This window comes from Rhamphochromis sp. 'chilingali' (genome assembly GCF_963969265.1).
Source record: "Rhamphochromis sp. 'chilingali' genome assembly, chromosome: 19".
Classification (NCBI taxonomy): domain Eukaryota; kingdom Metazoa; phylum Chordata; class Actinopteri; order Cichliformes; family Cichlidae; genus Rhamphochromis; species Rhamphochromis sp. 'chilingali'.
In genome coordinates, this window is record NC_137946.1 from 25,233,145 (window position 1) to 25,251,003 (window position 17,859).

The window sequence follows — 17,859 nt, forward strand, 5'->3', positions numbered from 1 at the left end:
TTTCCTGAACACAAGTGGAGTAATACGTGAAGTGCACAGCTGAATAGTGAAGCTATCAAAGCAGAAGTATAAAATTAGCAGTCGAGCATGCACACGCACACACACACACACACGCGCACACACACACACCTCTCCACATCCTGCTGCTGAGTCATGTGCACTTTCTTAACCAGCTAAATGTAATAATAAGCTCTGTATTATCAACATCTAAAGACACGGCATCAAAGCCACTTCCAGTAGTCGCATATTCAGATGTGCTATCATGTGCAAGCACCAGAGATGACCGCCATGTGGAGCCAACTTCCTACTACCTCTCACCCAAAATAAACCTGTTACCACGTGAAGACGTCACAGACTAACCTCTGAGGTCGTTCCTGGCGTTGGGAGGCAGGCGCGGGTTTTCATTCTGTCTGCTGTTGTTCCTAGAGGCCGAGCGCTCCCTGGGCCCCTCTGACTTCACCTCGATCATCAGAGGAACCCACTTCTGCTTGTTTCCTGTTTTCAAATGACATGTAGAGGAAACACCGTTAAAAGGAAGAACAAATCCACGGACTGTTTCAGATGATGTTATTTTATTTAGTCATTCTTACATCTACCAAATGAATATCTTAATCACCACCATGCTTTTTGTGTTTAGAAACAGTATATCTGTAAGCTAGATGATTGGCTGATTCTAATAGCCTTTAGATATGTGCATGTGATAAACATACAACTTTTATTCTGAAAAACTGATAATCGCTTCCAGGACTTTCATAGATGTAAATGTATCCTGCAGTACGCTGGCTGTCCAGCAGGGTGCCTCACAGAGCTGCCATCTGAAAGGACTGCTGGTTGTCAGGGTGCTGTGTGGACATGTGGTTAAGTTTGTGATAGACAGCATGTGCAATAAAGAAGGGAAGTGACTGTCCCTGCAAATGTAAGAGATGTGGTCATCAACCCTCTTGTTCTTAAAATACTTGGTTGCTTGTACTTGACAGCAGTTCTTTGTTTACTTATGCATCTCGCTTAAAAGGTAGCTTGTAAATTTACTTATATTCCACATTTTGTGGCAATTGCAGCCTTCCGTGCAAGCCCAGACCCGTCATTTCCCTTCTCCCTCCCTCCTGCTTGTGGTATCTGAAAACCTTACCCATGTGTCCACGTCACACCGTGACAATCAGCTGTCCTTTTAAACTGCAGCTCTGCAAGGCAGCCTGCTGGACAACTAGAGCCAATTAAACTCTGAGTAAAACAGGCTCTGTTTTAAGTAGAGTCCTGGTGATTTACCTGTGGCTGAAAGCCAAAACCTTTTTGATGGGCACGAAAAACATGATTCATTTGCTTCAATACTGTGATCAGAGTTGTTCAAGTTCTCTTCATTTTAACATTTTAGTCAGAGAAGAGACATGAAACTCATCACCTCCACAGCACATATACAAAAACCGACAAATGCATCTCCAGGAACAAGAAGTTTTACTATTATAAACCCAACTGCTTTAAAATTGATACGAGTACATAAAAATGTGCACTGTATGCACTGATCTTAAATACTGCAATTCAGTGTATAAATAACTTCATTGTTTAAGTCTCTTCATCAATACAACTGGCCTGAATTGTTAGGAAAAGAAAACGAACGGGCAGGTCGGTGCTAAAATTCGTGCCAGACCATTTGTATGCCGGTATGTTTTTTGAGGGGTGATGAAAACATGAGAGCCAGGAAACGCCCCCCTCCTCCACACACACAGAGCAAATTCAGCCATGCACACTGAGGGCCAGCTATGCTGTGAAGGTCAGAAAGCACTCGCTGGCTGCCTGGCTGGCACGGTTTAAACCTTTAACTGCTGCCAAAACTGCTAAACTATAACCAGCCACCACAAACTTCTCCTAAATGATCAGTTATGGGCACGAATTTAAAAGGCAACCTGTATTTGACTTCGAGTGATACAACCTTGTACTGTAACTGACTCTGCTTATTTAGATTTGCTCCCACACTACTAACGTGGTTATTACAATTAAAACACGCTTTGTTTAAGCAGCCATGAAAGACCCAACTTATCTTGCACTCACTTTACCCTTTACACGTGGAGTGAACGCATCTGAAACACTGATAAACATAGGCAAAAGTGGCCTTTTGTTCTCTGATATTACACGGGGAGTACGGCGTATTTGCAAAGGCACAAGTGGAGAGCACAAAATCATCTACCACATAATGTGTACCCCTGTACCGGTTACTGATCCTTTGACTGGCCATTTAAGAGCAAAAACAACAACAAAAAACAGCAGCACAATCCTAACATCTTAGTTCACAGTTCTGGAGTCATTACTGCCATTTTTAGAGCTGCTTAACTGAAATCCTTTCATTTGTATTTCATCAACCTTACCACCAACTTTAGCACCAGATACTAATGAAGCCAATTATTTAAAAGCGAGAACCCCAAAAGCTCAGAGTGGACTTTTTCCTTCAAACGTTTTAATGTCAAAACCAGATTCTTTAGCAAGCACTATAATTACAGACAAATGATTAAATCAGTTTGATCATTGGTCACCTTTTTTCTTCGGTCCGTTCTTCTGGGAGTCGTCGTCACCGTTCTTTTCCTCTCCCGAGTCGTCTGACTTGGCCTTCACGTTCTCCTTGCTCTCTTCATTGCTCTCCCTTTTCTCCTTTGACTCCTTTTTAACCATCGTCTTTTTGGTGCCCTAAGTAGACGGGAAACACATTCAAACCGCTATTTAGAGGAGGCGAAGAAAAGTCCATGAAAGGAGACGGAGACAATTTCATGTAAGACTTGAATTATATGGAACTTGCCACAATGAATTCTTAATACACTTGCTTAAGAAATTACACTGGCAAAGATTCTGTATAATGTTAGACATTTTTACCATTTGATTTCAGTAAAATTAAAGCATTATTTAAAAACCCTTTAACAGTTGGCACTTTGACGGGACAGGTTAGCTTTCAGTAACCAAGGGCTCATTTTCACTGAACCAACATCACTTTTATAATCTTGACCTAGAGTTGAGCAACTCAGTATGTTTACATACGCACACACACAGCCAGCAGTCTTTTTTAGTATTTTAAATCAATTTTTTTTTTAGTTTTTAAAAATAAAGTTTGCAATAAATCGAATGCAAACAGGAAAAAGAAGCTCCTAAACCAGCAGTCTAGTGTGTAAAATCAAGAGGCTTTGGATTAATAAATATGGTGGACTGATGTTTAATGAAGGCTAAAACTGCAAATACCCACCAGGTCATAAAGGTGATTGGGACAAAGGTAACTTTGCATGTGGTTTGGGGTTTACGTGACCTTTTTTTGGGACTGCAGCAGAGTAACACACTGCTCCTACTGCCCTACACCCCAGCATAACCTGGCACAGTAACGGACACTGGGTAGTTCACCATATATAAAGTGGCTCTGCTGGTTATCTTTGCTCCCAGAGCTGATATAGTAGTTTATTCAAATCGGCCACTCCTCTGTGTTATGACAGCTCAGCAATCAGCAACATGCATATCTGCAAACTATGGCACTCCTGAGGTCTTTGCACAAGAGTCACGTAAATTTGTGTGAAGTTGGGTAAATAAAAGCAAGTTCATTTCCATGAACACGCACAGCCATGCACACCCTTTATTAAGTTTAATATGATCATACAAACTCAATTCAAAGACCAGACCAACCCAAACAGACTTGGTATTTCTGAACAACAGTAAGAAACAAAGCAGTCTGTAAAAAAGTCAACATTAAAAAAGTGCAAAGTATGAAATTATACTACAAAATAAAAGCATTTTTAAATTAAATTACACCAAAAGCTGAAGGAACCCATTTCAAATCTTGCTACTGAAAGCATTTGTATTACACATAATTTTATTTGTTTGTAGCTTTAAGAGAGACAATTTGTAATCTGTCTTTTTAACTTTGTACCTCCAACAGAAAATTAAGAATCTTGCAAGGCTCGAACGTTCCACTTTGCTGAAAATAATTACTTCAGGTGAACATAAACCAGATTACTCATAATTCTTGATACGATTTCAGACAGTGACTGCACATCTGACCTTACACACCAGCTAAAGTAATTCCTTTCAAATATATAACTGTGTATTATGCAAAGCTGACACGTGCTGGGCCTAAACATTACATACTGTGAAGTTTATTTTTGAGACTTGCCCTACAATGATTCAGTCAGCTAATATATTATTAACCCTTTTAACCAATGTGAAATTCTTCCAAAGAAATCACTGAGCTATAAAGACAAAAAAAAGTTAAACCAACTCCAAACGAATGTTAACGTTTTATCTCAGATGGCATCCATCCCTATATTATACAATATAGAGAACACAAATAGCACAAAGCAAAGAAGTCTGGCTTTATTGGGTTATCTCTGTTATCCTCTTTTGCCAACTCTTTCTTTAGGCCAAGCTTAGAATGAACAAATCTTTTAAATCTAATTTGGAATAAAATGGGATAAATGAGAAGGAAAGAAAAAGAACAAAATCCTAACAGCACAACAGGTTTTCCAAATTCAGTAGTGCAGAGTTTTGTAGCAATACTGAGTCTGAAAATCACTTTCTGTTCTAGCACATGTAGTACTGTTTTATTCAACAGTCCAAATTCTTGTCTACATTCATCTACTATGCTGTGCCCTTGATGGCAATCTACGATGCTCATTTCTGCTTTTTGGCTCCACTGCAGCAATTTTTTTTATTTAAGCGCCCATCTCCTTAACACCCTCTCCCTCTGACCCCACTTCCGATTGACTGCCCCTCACCAGGCTTCCGAAAAGAGAGCACAAAACTTGTAGGCTCCGCCTCCTCTGACATCGCTCATAATAGATTAGAAAACCCTTTGACATCAGCTGCTTAGAGCAGCCTAGAGCTTGAACATCTGACTCACAGATTACATTTACAAATATGCTGACCTCATTATGTGAGCTCCACCATCATATGTGACAGAAACAAAGGAACAACACAACAGGCCCCCCTCAAAAACTGCATAATGAATCAAAAACATGGCACCGGTGACCATTACATGACTCAGCAGATGATGATGATGATGCAAAATGACACTGACAGGGAAGAATCATAAAAAAATAAAAATAAGTCATTAACTTACTGCTCACTGAGTAATGACTGTTGTTAATGGGAAGAAAATACTGAGATTTCCTCTGAGTTTAAACGGACAGAAGTTGACAGTTTGTCTCATAACAAAGGCTCTCCTAAGGTTACCATGGGATACGGCCACTTAAAGGCACAAGGCTTACCCAGTGTCTTAAAAGAAATGTTCAAAAACTTCTTTCACATACAGAAAAATTACAAATAAAAGTCACAGCACAAATGTCTTTAGTCAATGGTGAGTTATCTGGATCTTTTTGTTTAACTCTAAAAAGGGTAAAGCGATACTTCTGTGAGTGTAATGCTAAGTTTTACATATTTCACTTGTTTTTGGTCTAAAAATCAGATACAGTTATTGAAAGTGAACAGGTAGGCAGGCAGCAGGGTTCATGGGTTGAACTTACAGTGAATTTCCATGAGTCTCTGACCTGCCTGACAGTCGGCGGGCAGGACACGGTCCGTGTCACTGCCTCGATCTGAACAGAGGGAGGGAAGAGCAGTTTAGAGAAGACAATGAGGTGGGACCATGATGCACAGACAGACAAACACACAGACCCACACGTACGGTATGTAAAGATGTTTAAAAAAAACAAAAAGCTCTAATGCTAAGCAGTTAAAATGGATCAAAGCTTTCTAGCACCCGACCAATTAATCAGTGTACTTCGCAGCCCTATAGTTAGAATCTGGTAGTTTTCGGATATAGTGCAGATCAGACCTACTGGGCTTTTATAGCCTGCGCTCCTCTGCTCCAACAACATCATGCTTTTTATTGGTGTTGTCAAAAACAATGAAAATGCCAAGTCAATGTTGCACAAGCTGTGGATAATAAGAAGCATCTGCTGCAACTATTAGTCGGCCGAGCTCCCTCTGGGCCTTCCACACTACAGCCAAGCTCACCTCAGTGGAGACAAAGCTAATGTGTGTCATAACATCAAGAGGTTTATTGCTGTGAAATCTGTGCGGCTTGGACGAGGAGTGAGGATACTTTCAGCGATGACAGAATGGTGTGAGATAAACCATTAAAGGATCAGGTGTGAGCGGTTCAGTGAGTTTTCTTAATCAATAACACTGCTGTCGGCATTTTCAGCCGCACAAAGCTAAGATCACAAGGATGCTGAGTCATTCTTCCTGCGCTACAGGAAGGCACTGATGACGCGTCTGTTTCAGCCACTTTCATAATGAGACATTTCTAATCCCGAGCATAGGAACAGTTAACCAAAAACCCAGCCCAGAAAGCAGCACCGCCCTGCTATTTACGGTGGGTGAATGAAAGAAAGAAAATTACAGGCAAGACACTGATGAGATGATAAAAAAATGGGGTGAAAAATGAAAATACAATCAGGTATAGATGACATGACACCAGAAGCCACTGTGGACTAAACAGTCACATGCATGTATATGGCTTTTCTCCCCAGACTGCAGGGGAAGAGGGGCTTTCTTCTGCCTGCATGACTCAGACAACCTACAGTTATATATGTGGCAGTAGCTACTTAGGCTGCTGCTCTCTAAGAGGTGTGGAGTGGTTCTGACTGTAATGGCACAAAAGGGCTGATAACATGACACACTGAATTTTATACCATTATTTTTTCCAAGTTTTTAAATATAAAAACATTAAATTGTAATAAATTAAGATGGATTAGAGAGATTTTTGCACTTCAGTGTTCATCATCATAATTATTCCCCACTAGGCAAGTGGGCCAGTGGATCCAATTTTTACTACAAGCCAATTTAATTATTTTATGTACCAATATCTTCAATATAGCAACACAGCATAATTTGTTGATAGTGGAGTACATGCATGCTCCTACAAAGAGCTGGAGTGGCTGCGGTCAGCCTGAAGCAAAAAAATCTGAAAGGTTAAAAATCTAGCACCTTCTTAATAAGATAAGATAACCTTTATCAGTCCCACACGTGGGAAATTTGCTTTGTCACAGCAGGAAGTGGACAGTGCAAAAGTTATGTAGCAAAATTAGAATATAATAAGAATAAATACAGTACACAACTGTAAAGAATAGAATAAAATAAAATACTATATACAGTAGAATAAAATATGTTGGTTGTGTTAAACAAACTGGTGGTGGATGGGAACAACTGAGGAAACGGCTTTTCTTCACATGTAAACTGAGGGGCCAGTTCAGCAAGTTTGCGTCACAGGTCAACCAATAAGTCGCAACGCCATAAGTGACCCAAACAGGATCAGCTGCCTAATCAACGTGACTAGTATACGCACGACAACAGTCGCCCCAAAGCATTTTATACTGTAAGGTAAGCATGAGCCAGCAAAATCCCAACAATCACATGACTTCCAATGAGCAAGCATTGGGACGGAAAAAGGGCCTTTTAAACAGGAAGAAGCCTCCAGCAGAACCAGCATCAGTGAGGAGGCCGTCATCTGCAGCAAGCAGTTGGGGGTGAGGGGAGGAAGACAACCTTTTTATTTGATGATTATTCTAAACATTTGTCCCAAAACAGAGGTGTGTACACGCTTTTCAGTTTTTCACTGATTTAAAAAAAAGAAGAAGAAAAAAAGTGCAACCTAGCTTGATTAGTATTACAAAACAGTTGCTAAACTTGGATCCAATTTATTCATCTAATTAATCTTACAACAAAAAAGTAGCACAAACCCTTTTATTACTTATTCAAATCTACTTTCAGTGTCTGGACTTTACACTTTGTTAAAAAAAGTTGTAATTGTTTTGTCTAAATGTGTTATTGCACCGCACGTTTCTTTGAATCTCTGCGGGCTGCCCAAACAAGTGTGAAGTACTTTCTGCTTGCACTGCTGTGCTGTAGTTCATGTTGCATCGTGGAAGACAATTTTAAAACTTAAAAAAAGCAGATTAACTTTATGCTTTATGCTTATGGAAAATTAAAGTACACTATGCAAATTCCCCACCATCTCTTAAATATCGGAGTCCCCAGCATGAATAATCCGTGGAATTGAGTGACTGATTTACACCTTTGAATGTTGCATGATGGATGGCGAACTTCAGCCCCCCCCTAAGAATAGCACCACCACAGATCCAGGGGTGGCTTCTTCGAGGGGGGATCCCTAAAAGGACATCCTTTCCCAGACCTTGGCCTACCTCCAGACTCCACCCTTCCCACCGGTCCTGCAGGTTATTCCTGGTGCTGATGATATGACCCACATTTTCGTGCTCGAGGACACGCTCTCTCCTTCATGTTCCCTCAGACCTGCCTGCCTAAAATAGAGGAGGTTACCGGGGGTTGCTTGCCCAGTGACATACTGTCATCCAGAGACCAGAAATAGAAAACAGTTCTGGGGGGGGTGACTGACTGCTGGTGCTACTGTAAGTGGACACAAATTAGACACATCCCACAGCTGACCTGCAGCTCTAAGGGACAAGTGCAGTTTAGAGGGGAGGGGCTTAGAGTGTCATGGACCTCTGGGTAAAGCTTATATGCAGGCGCATTTCAGGGTGAGATAATCACTAGCACAGTGGTTCTTAACGTTGTTGGAGGTACCGAACCCCACCAGTTTCATATGCGCATTCACTGAACCCCTCTTTAGTGAAAAATAAAATATGATTTTTTTTTCAAATTCAAGACATAGATATGGTTTTTTACTGGTGCACAAAATGAGCCATGCATGTCATGGCGGAGGCTCTGCCGAACCCCTGAGACCGACTCACCGAACCCCTAGGGTTCGATCGAACCCAGGTTAAGAACCACTGCACAAGCAGAATAGAGACTTTTTTTAATGTACATTAATGCAATTTTAACAGACTCCCACCTCCTTAGTTCTTTTGTTATATGACAGGAGACAGCGCAGGCCCAACAAACCTGTAAACATCCCTCAAATTTGAAGGTTTAACACTAAGGTGCTACTGCAGGATCAATGACTCATTTGGATGTTTTTTAAGGCACTTAAGTAACCAAATAGGCAGCTTGAAGACTCAGAACAGCTTACTCCTAGAAATAGCTAACATTTTAATCACAATAAAACATGCAAAGTCATTTTAAACTCACTGAGTTTATAATGACTCAGGCCTTAGATACCGTCACAATTTTCTCTTTTTGAAAGAAAAAAGAAACTAATCCTTAAGAGTAAAAAAAAAAAAAAAAAAAAAATTTGGCAGCTGCTCGTTTTGTGGTCAGCCATCTTTGCTTTGTCTCCACAGATGGAGACATGGTGGCAAATCTTGGCTAACCCACACCTTAAAAGAAACAATCAATCCTGGGGACACAAAGTCAGGGCCAGCAGAAGCAGACTGCTCTGTCTGGATGTGCTGTTTAGCTGGCGTGTAATTACAGCCACTAAAATACCCATTGAAGAAAGCTGCAAACACCCACTACAGCAAAGTGTAGCAGGCTCGGCTCCTCATTTTGCTTGGTGAATATTTTTAACTTAAAAGTTACTGAAATCTGCTTCCAACTCTAAACTGTTGCAACGCTTGTGTTCCCTCAAGTCTTCACCTTCTTCCCATTACTATAAAAGGATTTCCTCCAGACCCCGTAACACCACAGCTCGCTTATAAAGGCTCCAGTTCGTACATTCGTCCCAGAGCAGTCTCTACATGGTCTACCTCAGATTTTGTGACCCTTTACCCTGCAGACATTTTCTGCAATTTTGGTCCATATTTTTCAAAGACACAACTCCTGAACACAAATTTTCAAAAACCTTTCTGCTAATGCTTTTCTCTACAAGACAGATGTGCTCTGTAGCAATGGGTTGAAAGAACCAATTCTAAAAAGAAAAAGTTCTGTAACCAGAATGAAATGACATATCATATCCGTCTACAGCTGAAACCTAATGCACCAGCTGAGAGCAAAAGAAAAAAAAATTATGCAAATCAGATACGTCTCATAGCAGACAAAACCTGTTGCGCACGTATGGATGTCGCTGCTTCTACTCAAACATCAAATAATGTAGTCAGCTGAAACAGAGCTTAATCTCTCCAGTGCATCTTCTACATATACCAGGCTACAAAAATACAACACGCAGTAATAACAATAACAACAACAACCACCTACCTGCATGTCTTTAGTTGCAATCTCCCCTGGAGTTGGCCAGCTGTTCGTATCTCCGAAGTCTCCAACCTGAGGACAAAAAACAAAGAAATTACGAAGAAATTCAAGAGGGGGGAAAAAAAACAAAAACCATCCGATTGCTGCTTTTCTGTTTAAAAATGTCAATTTCTTCAAGAAATAGAGAAAAAGGAAAAAAGATAAACACCTCTCAGGTTAAAATGCAGTCTAAAAGCTGATCATGTCTGAACAGGCAGTACCGCTGTAGTCCTTACACCTTAAGCTCAAGTATAATCTGGTTAAAAACACTTTACATGAGTGTTTTTACAGCTTTTTACTGTTTATCTTCAGCAATGTGCTGCCGGCTAATTGCCAGTTTCTGTCTTTTGTTCCTGGGACTGGGTAGTTAACTCCAAACCAGCCATAAAAAGTTTATGGCCAAGGTGTGGCTACAAACAACCAACTGTAGAGTACTACAGTGTCAGACAAAAGGGGTGGGAAATTCTGAATGAAAGGCTTCATCTCGCATGCAATTGGTTCACTGCGAGCACATCTGCATTCCAGCATGTGAGAGGAGGTGACTGCACATTTCTCGAGGCATTAAAGAAATACCTGCGCTTGAGCTGTCACATGGGGGGGGGGGGGGGGGGGGGGGAGAACAACAACTTTCCTTCAGCTCATGTCATAAAATAAAGGTTGTCATTTCACTTTACATTCAGCAAATATTTCATTAGATACATTTTTCTAATACCAGGTAGGACCGCCCCTTTTCCCATCAGAACTGTGAAATCCTTCACAGCATAGATTTATTAAGTTTATGGAAACATTTCTTGGGTGATTATAGTGCATATTGACAAAATATCATCATAAGGTTGCTGCAGATTTGTCAGCTGCACATCAAATTTGCACTATTGGGTTGAGATCTGGGCACTGTGGAGGCTGTGAGTTCATAATCATGTTCAAGAAACCAGTTTAGAGAAGACTTGAGCTTTGTGGCATGAAGACTGATCGTGATGGAATAGCTTTACTCGAGCAGGCTGCAGTGTTTAGTTTCAACTAGGCATCATTTTAAAGGGGACCGAAGTGTGCCAAGAAATTACTCCACACACTTTACACCAGCAGCAGCACCTGAGACAATTGGATCCACACTTTAATGCCATGAATGCCAGTTTCTGATCCTACCATCCAAATGTCACAGCAGAAACAGACTCAGAACACAGATTTTGTTGATTTAATCTTCTAATTTCCAGTTTTGCTGAGCCTGTGTGAACTCTAGCCTCGTTTTGGTCTTCTTGCCAGGCAGGAGTGGCACCCAGTCTAGTCCCCTGCTACTGTTGACATTTTGACACCAAAGCAGAAAGCCTGATACTACAACAGAAATAAAAAGCCACTTCACCTACATTTTAATAAATCACTTTTGTTTTTAAATGCAGCACAACAAAAATCTGTTATCTGGTGAAAGTTATATAAAATATTGATTTCTTGGCTGGGAATTATTAAACAATGACAGACAAAAATAAATCTTATAAGTTTACTCGATGGGGGGAAAGTGTCTAATTTTTCCCATCAAGTAAGCTAATTTCCCTTTGGACAAATTCCCGTCAACACAATCTGGATTTTAAAAGCACTGAATTTTCCTTCGAGATTTTTAAAAACAAATTGAGCCATATTAATACGTTTAGAGCTTGTAATTATTATAAACCCTTTAACTGTCCACTGCTTAACATTCAACACAGACAAACGCATGAAAAGTATTACCTTGCCGCCACGCCTGGCTTTAGGTGGGTTGCCTGCTCTCACTACCTTGGCAGGGCCGGTGGACTCTGTGGGGACACAAAGATGACTGACATTACAACTTGGTCTGCATACATGAACAGAGTAAGATAGAAGCACAATCATTTATATGCATTTGATTAAAAATGTAGAGTCTTCTAGGAAGAAGAAAAAAACCCCGCATAAGACAAACTTGCTTCTTTCTCCCACAGGTACTCGCTTGTCTTTCAAACAGTTCGATTTACATTCTCATTACTTGTCTTATCTACCAGCAGCAGGCAGGCTCTCGGTGAATAATCTGGCTTTATGCGTCTTATTTCCCCTTTAATAAACTGCTGTGGTGTCTGTTTTCACATAAACTAAACTACAAGCCGACACCATCATTCTTCTTTTCTGACTCTGTTGCATCCAGCGACAATCACTGCAACAAACCCACACAACACAATCACTCGAATAAGCAGCCACAACAGGAGAATACAAATTCAAAAAGTGTGTTGAACAACATGTCAAGGCATGTCAGAAACTCTTCCTCTTATATTTAATATAATCACACTATGGTGATTATATTATGGTATGGTTACTATGATGGTAAAACCATCGCGTGGCTCTGCTGTCCGCTTGTTGGTTTTCCACGTAAACCTTTCACAATAAAGCTCAAGATCCTGTTGAGACCTTTAAAAATAAACTGAATCACATGAAAGAGTATGCAGAGAGTTTACGGATGAGAAGCAAAAAAGAGCCGCCAGGTGCTAAAAAAAAAACAAAAAACAAAAACCTTAGACTCAAATGTTGGAGGAGAAAAAAAAAAAAAAAAAAAGGGGGGAGGTGGCCGTTACAACTTATGTCTAGAAATGTATAGTTTCATGCATCGGTTGAAACACTCTACTCCAGGTACACGACGCCCAGCTGAAAACACTTCACACAAGTCGAGCTGCCCGAGATTCACAGAATGTTACATTTTTGTGATTTATATCGTTGTCAGGACAATAAATGTCTCATATCGGAATATGAGATTTTCGTCATATCGCACAGCCCTAGTGATGGTGATAAAATTCTTGGCAATAAAAGCGAAAGATTTTCAAGAGCTTGAGGCTATGTTAAGTTAAAGTATAAAAAACAACAAATGTTTTATATTTTTCCTTTAAAAAAAAATGGAGCACTTAGCATACCGAACACACAAACCAACCAATAAAAGGATTAAAATATACATATTACTCAACTGAGGCCTGACAGCTAATGTGTTGTGTATTTTGTTGGCTCTTCCTCAGAACAATAAAATAAAACATATAGCAGGATCTGAGTTATTCCTTAAAATAAATACATAAAACAGCAGGTGATGTCCATACAACATGACCAGCTCAACAGCAGCACACACCACCATCTCTTACGTGAATGTAAATTAGTAGATATAGAATTTAAACAAAGGGTTAAACACGTCAGTAACAAATTATTGCTACAATCCAGCTACAATTACAACAATTATCCATAAAATAAAAAAAGAACAAAGAGAACCTCGGAAAGATAGACAAACTTGTTACCTTTAACCAGTTCTGAAGAAAACGTGCACGTTATTATCAGCCTTTAAAGACGTGAGTCTGGTATTGCTGTAGTTTCCCCCCCAATGAAAATGATAGTCACGCTCGCCACCTCATTGTCTGGCTCATGCCCTGAAATCAGAGATGTTTCCTCCTTTCTATCTCCTCCTGCACTGTCACCAGCCACAGTGACACGAGCGAGGCAACCAGCTCCCAGGCAGCAGTTCACACCAAAGAGTAAATCTTACTAAGCGCCTTGAGGACAATCACCAGGAAGAAAGAGAGCGGGGGGGGGGGGGAATAAAAATCCTCTGACGGATACATCGCCAAAAGCACAAAGAGAAGCAGCATGCCAGAGTTTCAGTAGAGGCGTCTATGCTCTACATGTTAATGACAGCAAGATATTTCAGGTTTGGAGGACAGTACAGTCAAACAGGAATTTCTGGGCCCAGAAAACCTACTTATATTTCACTTTTCAATGCATATACCTTCTGAATCGCACGTCCACATAACACCCATCGCTCAAATCTTGTCTTTTCACCATTCAGGTAACCGTAAACAAAAGAAACTGTTTCCAACAAAACAAAAAGCATCTAACCTCCCATTTAGGAAGGGGAAAAAACAAACAAACAATACTTGGGAATCTGTATTAAAATGGCACAAACTTAAAGACCCAGGCAAACAATATTGCTGATTTCATCGCCATTTTTCAAATTCCCAACAACCTCCAGTAATGACAAAGCTTCTGGTGTCTAAAAAGTTTGCAGTCACAGTGCATAAATGAACGTTTAAAAGTAGAAACAACAGGAAACATGAGATTAAAACCTTAACCAGTGCAACATGTTTAGCTGCTGTAAAGCAGCTGTGTACAGGCGCCTTCAGTGGCGTCTCCTGACTCCAACTCCAAAGGGACTTACCATACTCCTCGTCTCCAACTACCTCTCAATGATCTAATAATCTCTCAAGGTTAAACACCATAGTGTTTTAAAATAAAATGAATAGTTAGCTTAGGACATGGTCAAAGTTAGCATCGGTTTTCAATACTGATGTTTGCAATTAACCAACATCCAATATCAACCACCGATTTTCTACTTTGTTTTAGCTTTGTTCATTTAGCACCGGAGAAACTGATAAGAAAATATAAAGAACAAACCTCTTGTTTTCTCATTTTGGTTCATCTCACTGCAGCTGAAAACTGATAGACGGCCAACTGGCAAATGAGATGTCTGAGAGCAGGCAGTAGGTCTGGCATCAACAGTTCTGATGATGTAGCCTCAGTTTAAAGTACTTAAAATCTAATTGGTGCTTAGACAAGCGACAAACAGATACCCAAATCAAACCCATTCTTAATCACGGTCCACTTCACAGGTCAGAGCGTTAGAAACAGAACAAAACTACGAATAACAAAAGGTTGGGCTGGGTGAGAAACCCACAACTGCTGGGTAGAAACTGACCAACAACCTACAGTTTTTCCCTGGGTGGAAATTTACCAGCAGAAGAGTTTCAACTATTTAATAATTTAATAAATAAAAATATTAAAAGAAATGTGTGTCATGACAGTGTAAGAAGCCAATTCAGAGGCATACTGAGATTTAAAAAGCCCATTATGTACTTAAAGAACACTGAATGAACTCTAAATGGACACAAATTTACAGCCTTTTATTATTCAGCTCTGTTAAGAAGTACAGTAAAAGTGTACGGGGGAAGGATGAGGGAGATAAGTGCAAACACAAGAGTCTACTGTATAATATAAGTTGGTCTTATAAGCATTCAGAAAAACAAACTAAAAGTCACGTTTACAGAGAGCATGACTGTGGAGAATTCTTCTCCCCTTAGATCCACTATAGGTAGTAAATATGATTTTTGATTTGGGCATCTGTCTGACGCTTGTCTAAGCACCAACAAATTTCCCACGTTTGGGACTAATAAAGGTTATCTTATCTTAAAGACAAAACTAAACATCAAAAGAAAGAAGATCCAGAATTTAACTAGTTCTCCTGTAGTTTGGCTTTCCGATTGTATTCTCTCATCGCAATGCTTGCTGTTGTGCACTCTCTTTTTCCCAGGCTGGGAACGCCGTCATAAGCCGATTCTGAGGCATTTTAAGTACAAGTGAGGATGAGGAAAACACTGAAAGCCACAGCAAATGCTTCGCCAGCTAATCGCATGGAATTATATTAAATTAGCCACTGAATTTAAAATTTCTATACAGAAATATGTGTACATTACCCATGATGCAAGTTGACCAGTTTGGTTAGCAATTCAATGCTAAAGACCTCAAGATGGTCACATTAAGCAGATGAAGAGGAGGCGGCGGCAGAGGTTTTCTTTTTCAACATCACTCTTCAGCCCATGTGGAGCCACAAATATCCTTACACACAGGCTTAATAATCAGAGTCAACCTTCAAATCAGTTGTTTTTAATCAAATAGAGGACTGCGAGCTGAACCTCATGTCTCTTTACTGTTCCGTAGTATCCCTGGACTTCATTTACATGATTCCTGGACTTCAAACTTAGACTGATTGTTTAACTTTGAGCCATGAATTTAGGAGATTGTGCAACAGTGGTTTAATTTGAGCTTCCTGACACTACACAGTCTTTAACTTTTGCTTCATGCTAGGCCGTTTAGGAGCCTTGTATCCCCCAAGGATTACTCAACAGAAGTTGCGTAGTAAATAAAAAATGATTTCTTGGAGAGATCAAAGATGGGACGCAACATACGACAGCAATCACGCAACATGAGCTAACAAACAGGGCGAGGGCGTGGTGTCTTTCTGATCGCTAATACATTTGTGCAATGCCTATTTAGATAAAACGGTATGAAGAACATTCAAAAACCACATTTTCTTTCAACATCAACCAGCCAGGAGAATCACAGTGTAACTGAATAACCCATTTAGAAACTAAGGCGGAAAGTGTGTATATTTTTTTTTTATTTATCTTTTAAACATCCTTCCTTTAAAAGAACAATTTTATGAGCAACAAATTTGCAGATCTTCTCTAATAACAAAGGATTTGTTGCAGATACAGACAGCGCAATTTTTAGTCAGCCCCTCATTAGCTCCAATCAGAGGACTTCAGGTCCATCTCCCAGGCTACTACTTTGTTTTCATCAATGCAGTCTTTCATAAAGAAGCTGTGTGAAATAATTAAACAGCTAAATGTTTGCTTTGTGAAACTGGCAGCTTTTTACCCTTAAACAAAAGCTTCTTATAACCTGGTGACGTTTCAGGTGGCGAACGCAACATCCCACACTTAGCAGGCATAAAGTTGCGTCAGCAGCTGGCCGCTTACACTAATCGCGGCTGATAATGTCACATGAATGTGCCAGTCTGATAAAACTCACTAATGGCAGGTGGAAACCGAAGGATTTCTCCAAATAGGAACCTGATTCTGCGCTAACCTGGTTTGCTATTTTAAGCTGGAACCCCCCAGTGTTAGGCGGCCTCATGACCGGACTTTTCAATCATCCTGGCCTGTAGTCATTTTACCACCAAAGTTAGGAAAATTCCAACAGATACAATTTGAGACACAAGTGAAATCAAGTAAACAAAAATCCCTGAAATCTGTTTTGTTATAATAGAATTTAAACCTGCAAAATCACTAAAAGTAGAAGACTTTTACAATTAATGGAAGAAAACTTTGGTTTACTTTGACCTAGATTTGTACATCCTTGTTCCCGACCTTCATAGGAAAATAGAAATGTGCAGCCAAAAGTGGACAAAGTGTGAACTATTACCCCTGCCTCTTCAGTTAAAGAGATAAACGTCTCCACAGAAGATCCCGCACAAAGTTATGAGTCCAGCAACTGCGCAAAAAGCCTGACATCAAACTTATTTTCCTCCAAAAAAAATCCTGCAACTCTAAAATTAAAATTTGTACTCTCCTAATAGCTAGGAAGAGCAAATGGCACTCCTCAGCTGGATAGTTTGTTCATGGTATGCTCAGCACCAAAAATAGCTTTAACTGGCCTTATAAGTAAAGATCCAAAGACACATGGATCATTTGCCCGTGTCACATTGTTCTGTGACCAAGTCTCAACTACCAAACAGGACTGAACATATCCTCCTGAACACAGGTATGCATCTGCAAACACCTAAGATTTCCACCCACCCACCTACTTAAACTCCAGCCACATTTGGGTCAGGTTAATGCATAACTGAAACTCCTGCTCTCCTGTCAGCAGACCCATGTTGAAACACTGGCCAGCGTAACAACTTTGCACTTATTTAGTCAAGGAATCCGTGTTAATTCCTCAAGCATTTAGCCCTCTCTTATCTGCTTAGTGTATGAACAATAGTAGTTACAAAAATTTCTCACTGCTCCTTGTTGTGCATGATTGTTCATTTTGTGCCTAATCACAGGAAGTGGGACAACGGAGGAAACACTTTCCTCGAGTCTTTCTACCTCGTCACCATGACAGAGCACTCTGACGTGGCCTCCAACAATCAGAACTCTAGAGGAGCTGTTTTAGTTGGGC

General features: G+C 40.1%; 1 protein-coding gene across 7 annotated transcripts in view; it reads right to left on the reverse strand.

Moving 5' to 3' along the window:
* larp1 (La ribonucleoprotein 1, translational regulator) overlaps nucleotides 1–17,859 on the reverse strand; it is a 55,316-nt gene that overhangs the window by 15,681 nt on the left and 21,776 nt on the right. For 6 of the 7 annotated variants that reach the window (XM_080866861.1, XM_080866860.1, XM_080866857.1 and 3 more), the window contains exons 2-6: nucleotides 11,830–11,894; nucleotides 10,078–10,143; nucleotides 5,487–5,558; nucleotides 2,526–2,676; nucleotides 361–495 (exon numbers count right to left, since the gene is read on the reverse strand). In XM_080866861.1, the coding sequence (XP_080722987.1) occupies nucleotides 361–495; nucleotides 2,526–2,676; nucleotides 5,487–5,558; nucleotides 10,078–10,143; nucleotides 11,830–11,894 (489 nt within the window). The remainder of the gene's footprint in view (nucleotides 1–360; nucleotides 496–2,525; nucleotides 2,677–5,486; nucleotides 5,559–10,077; nucleotides 10,144–11,829; nucleotides 11,895–17,859) is intronic. The other variant, XM_080866862.1, reaches the window with a different exon arrangement.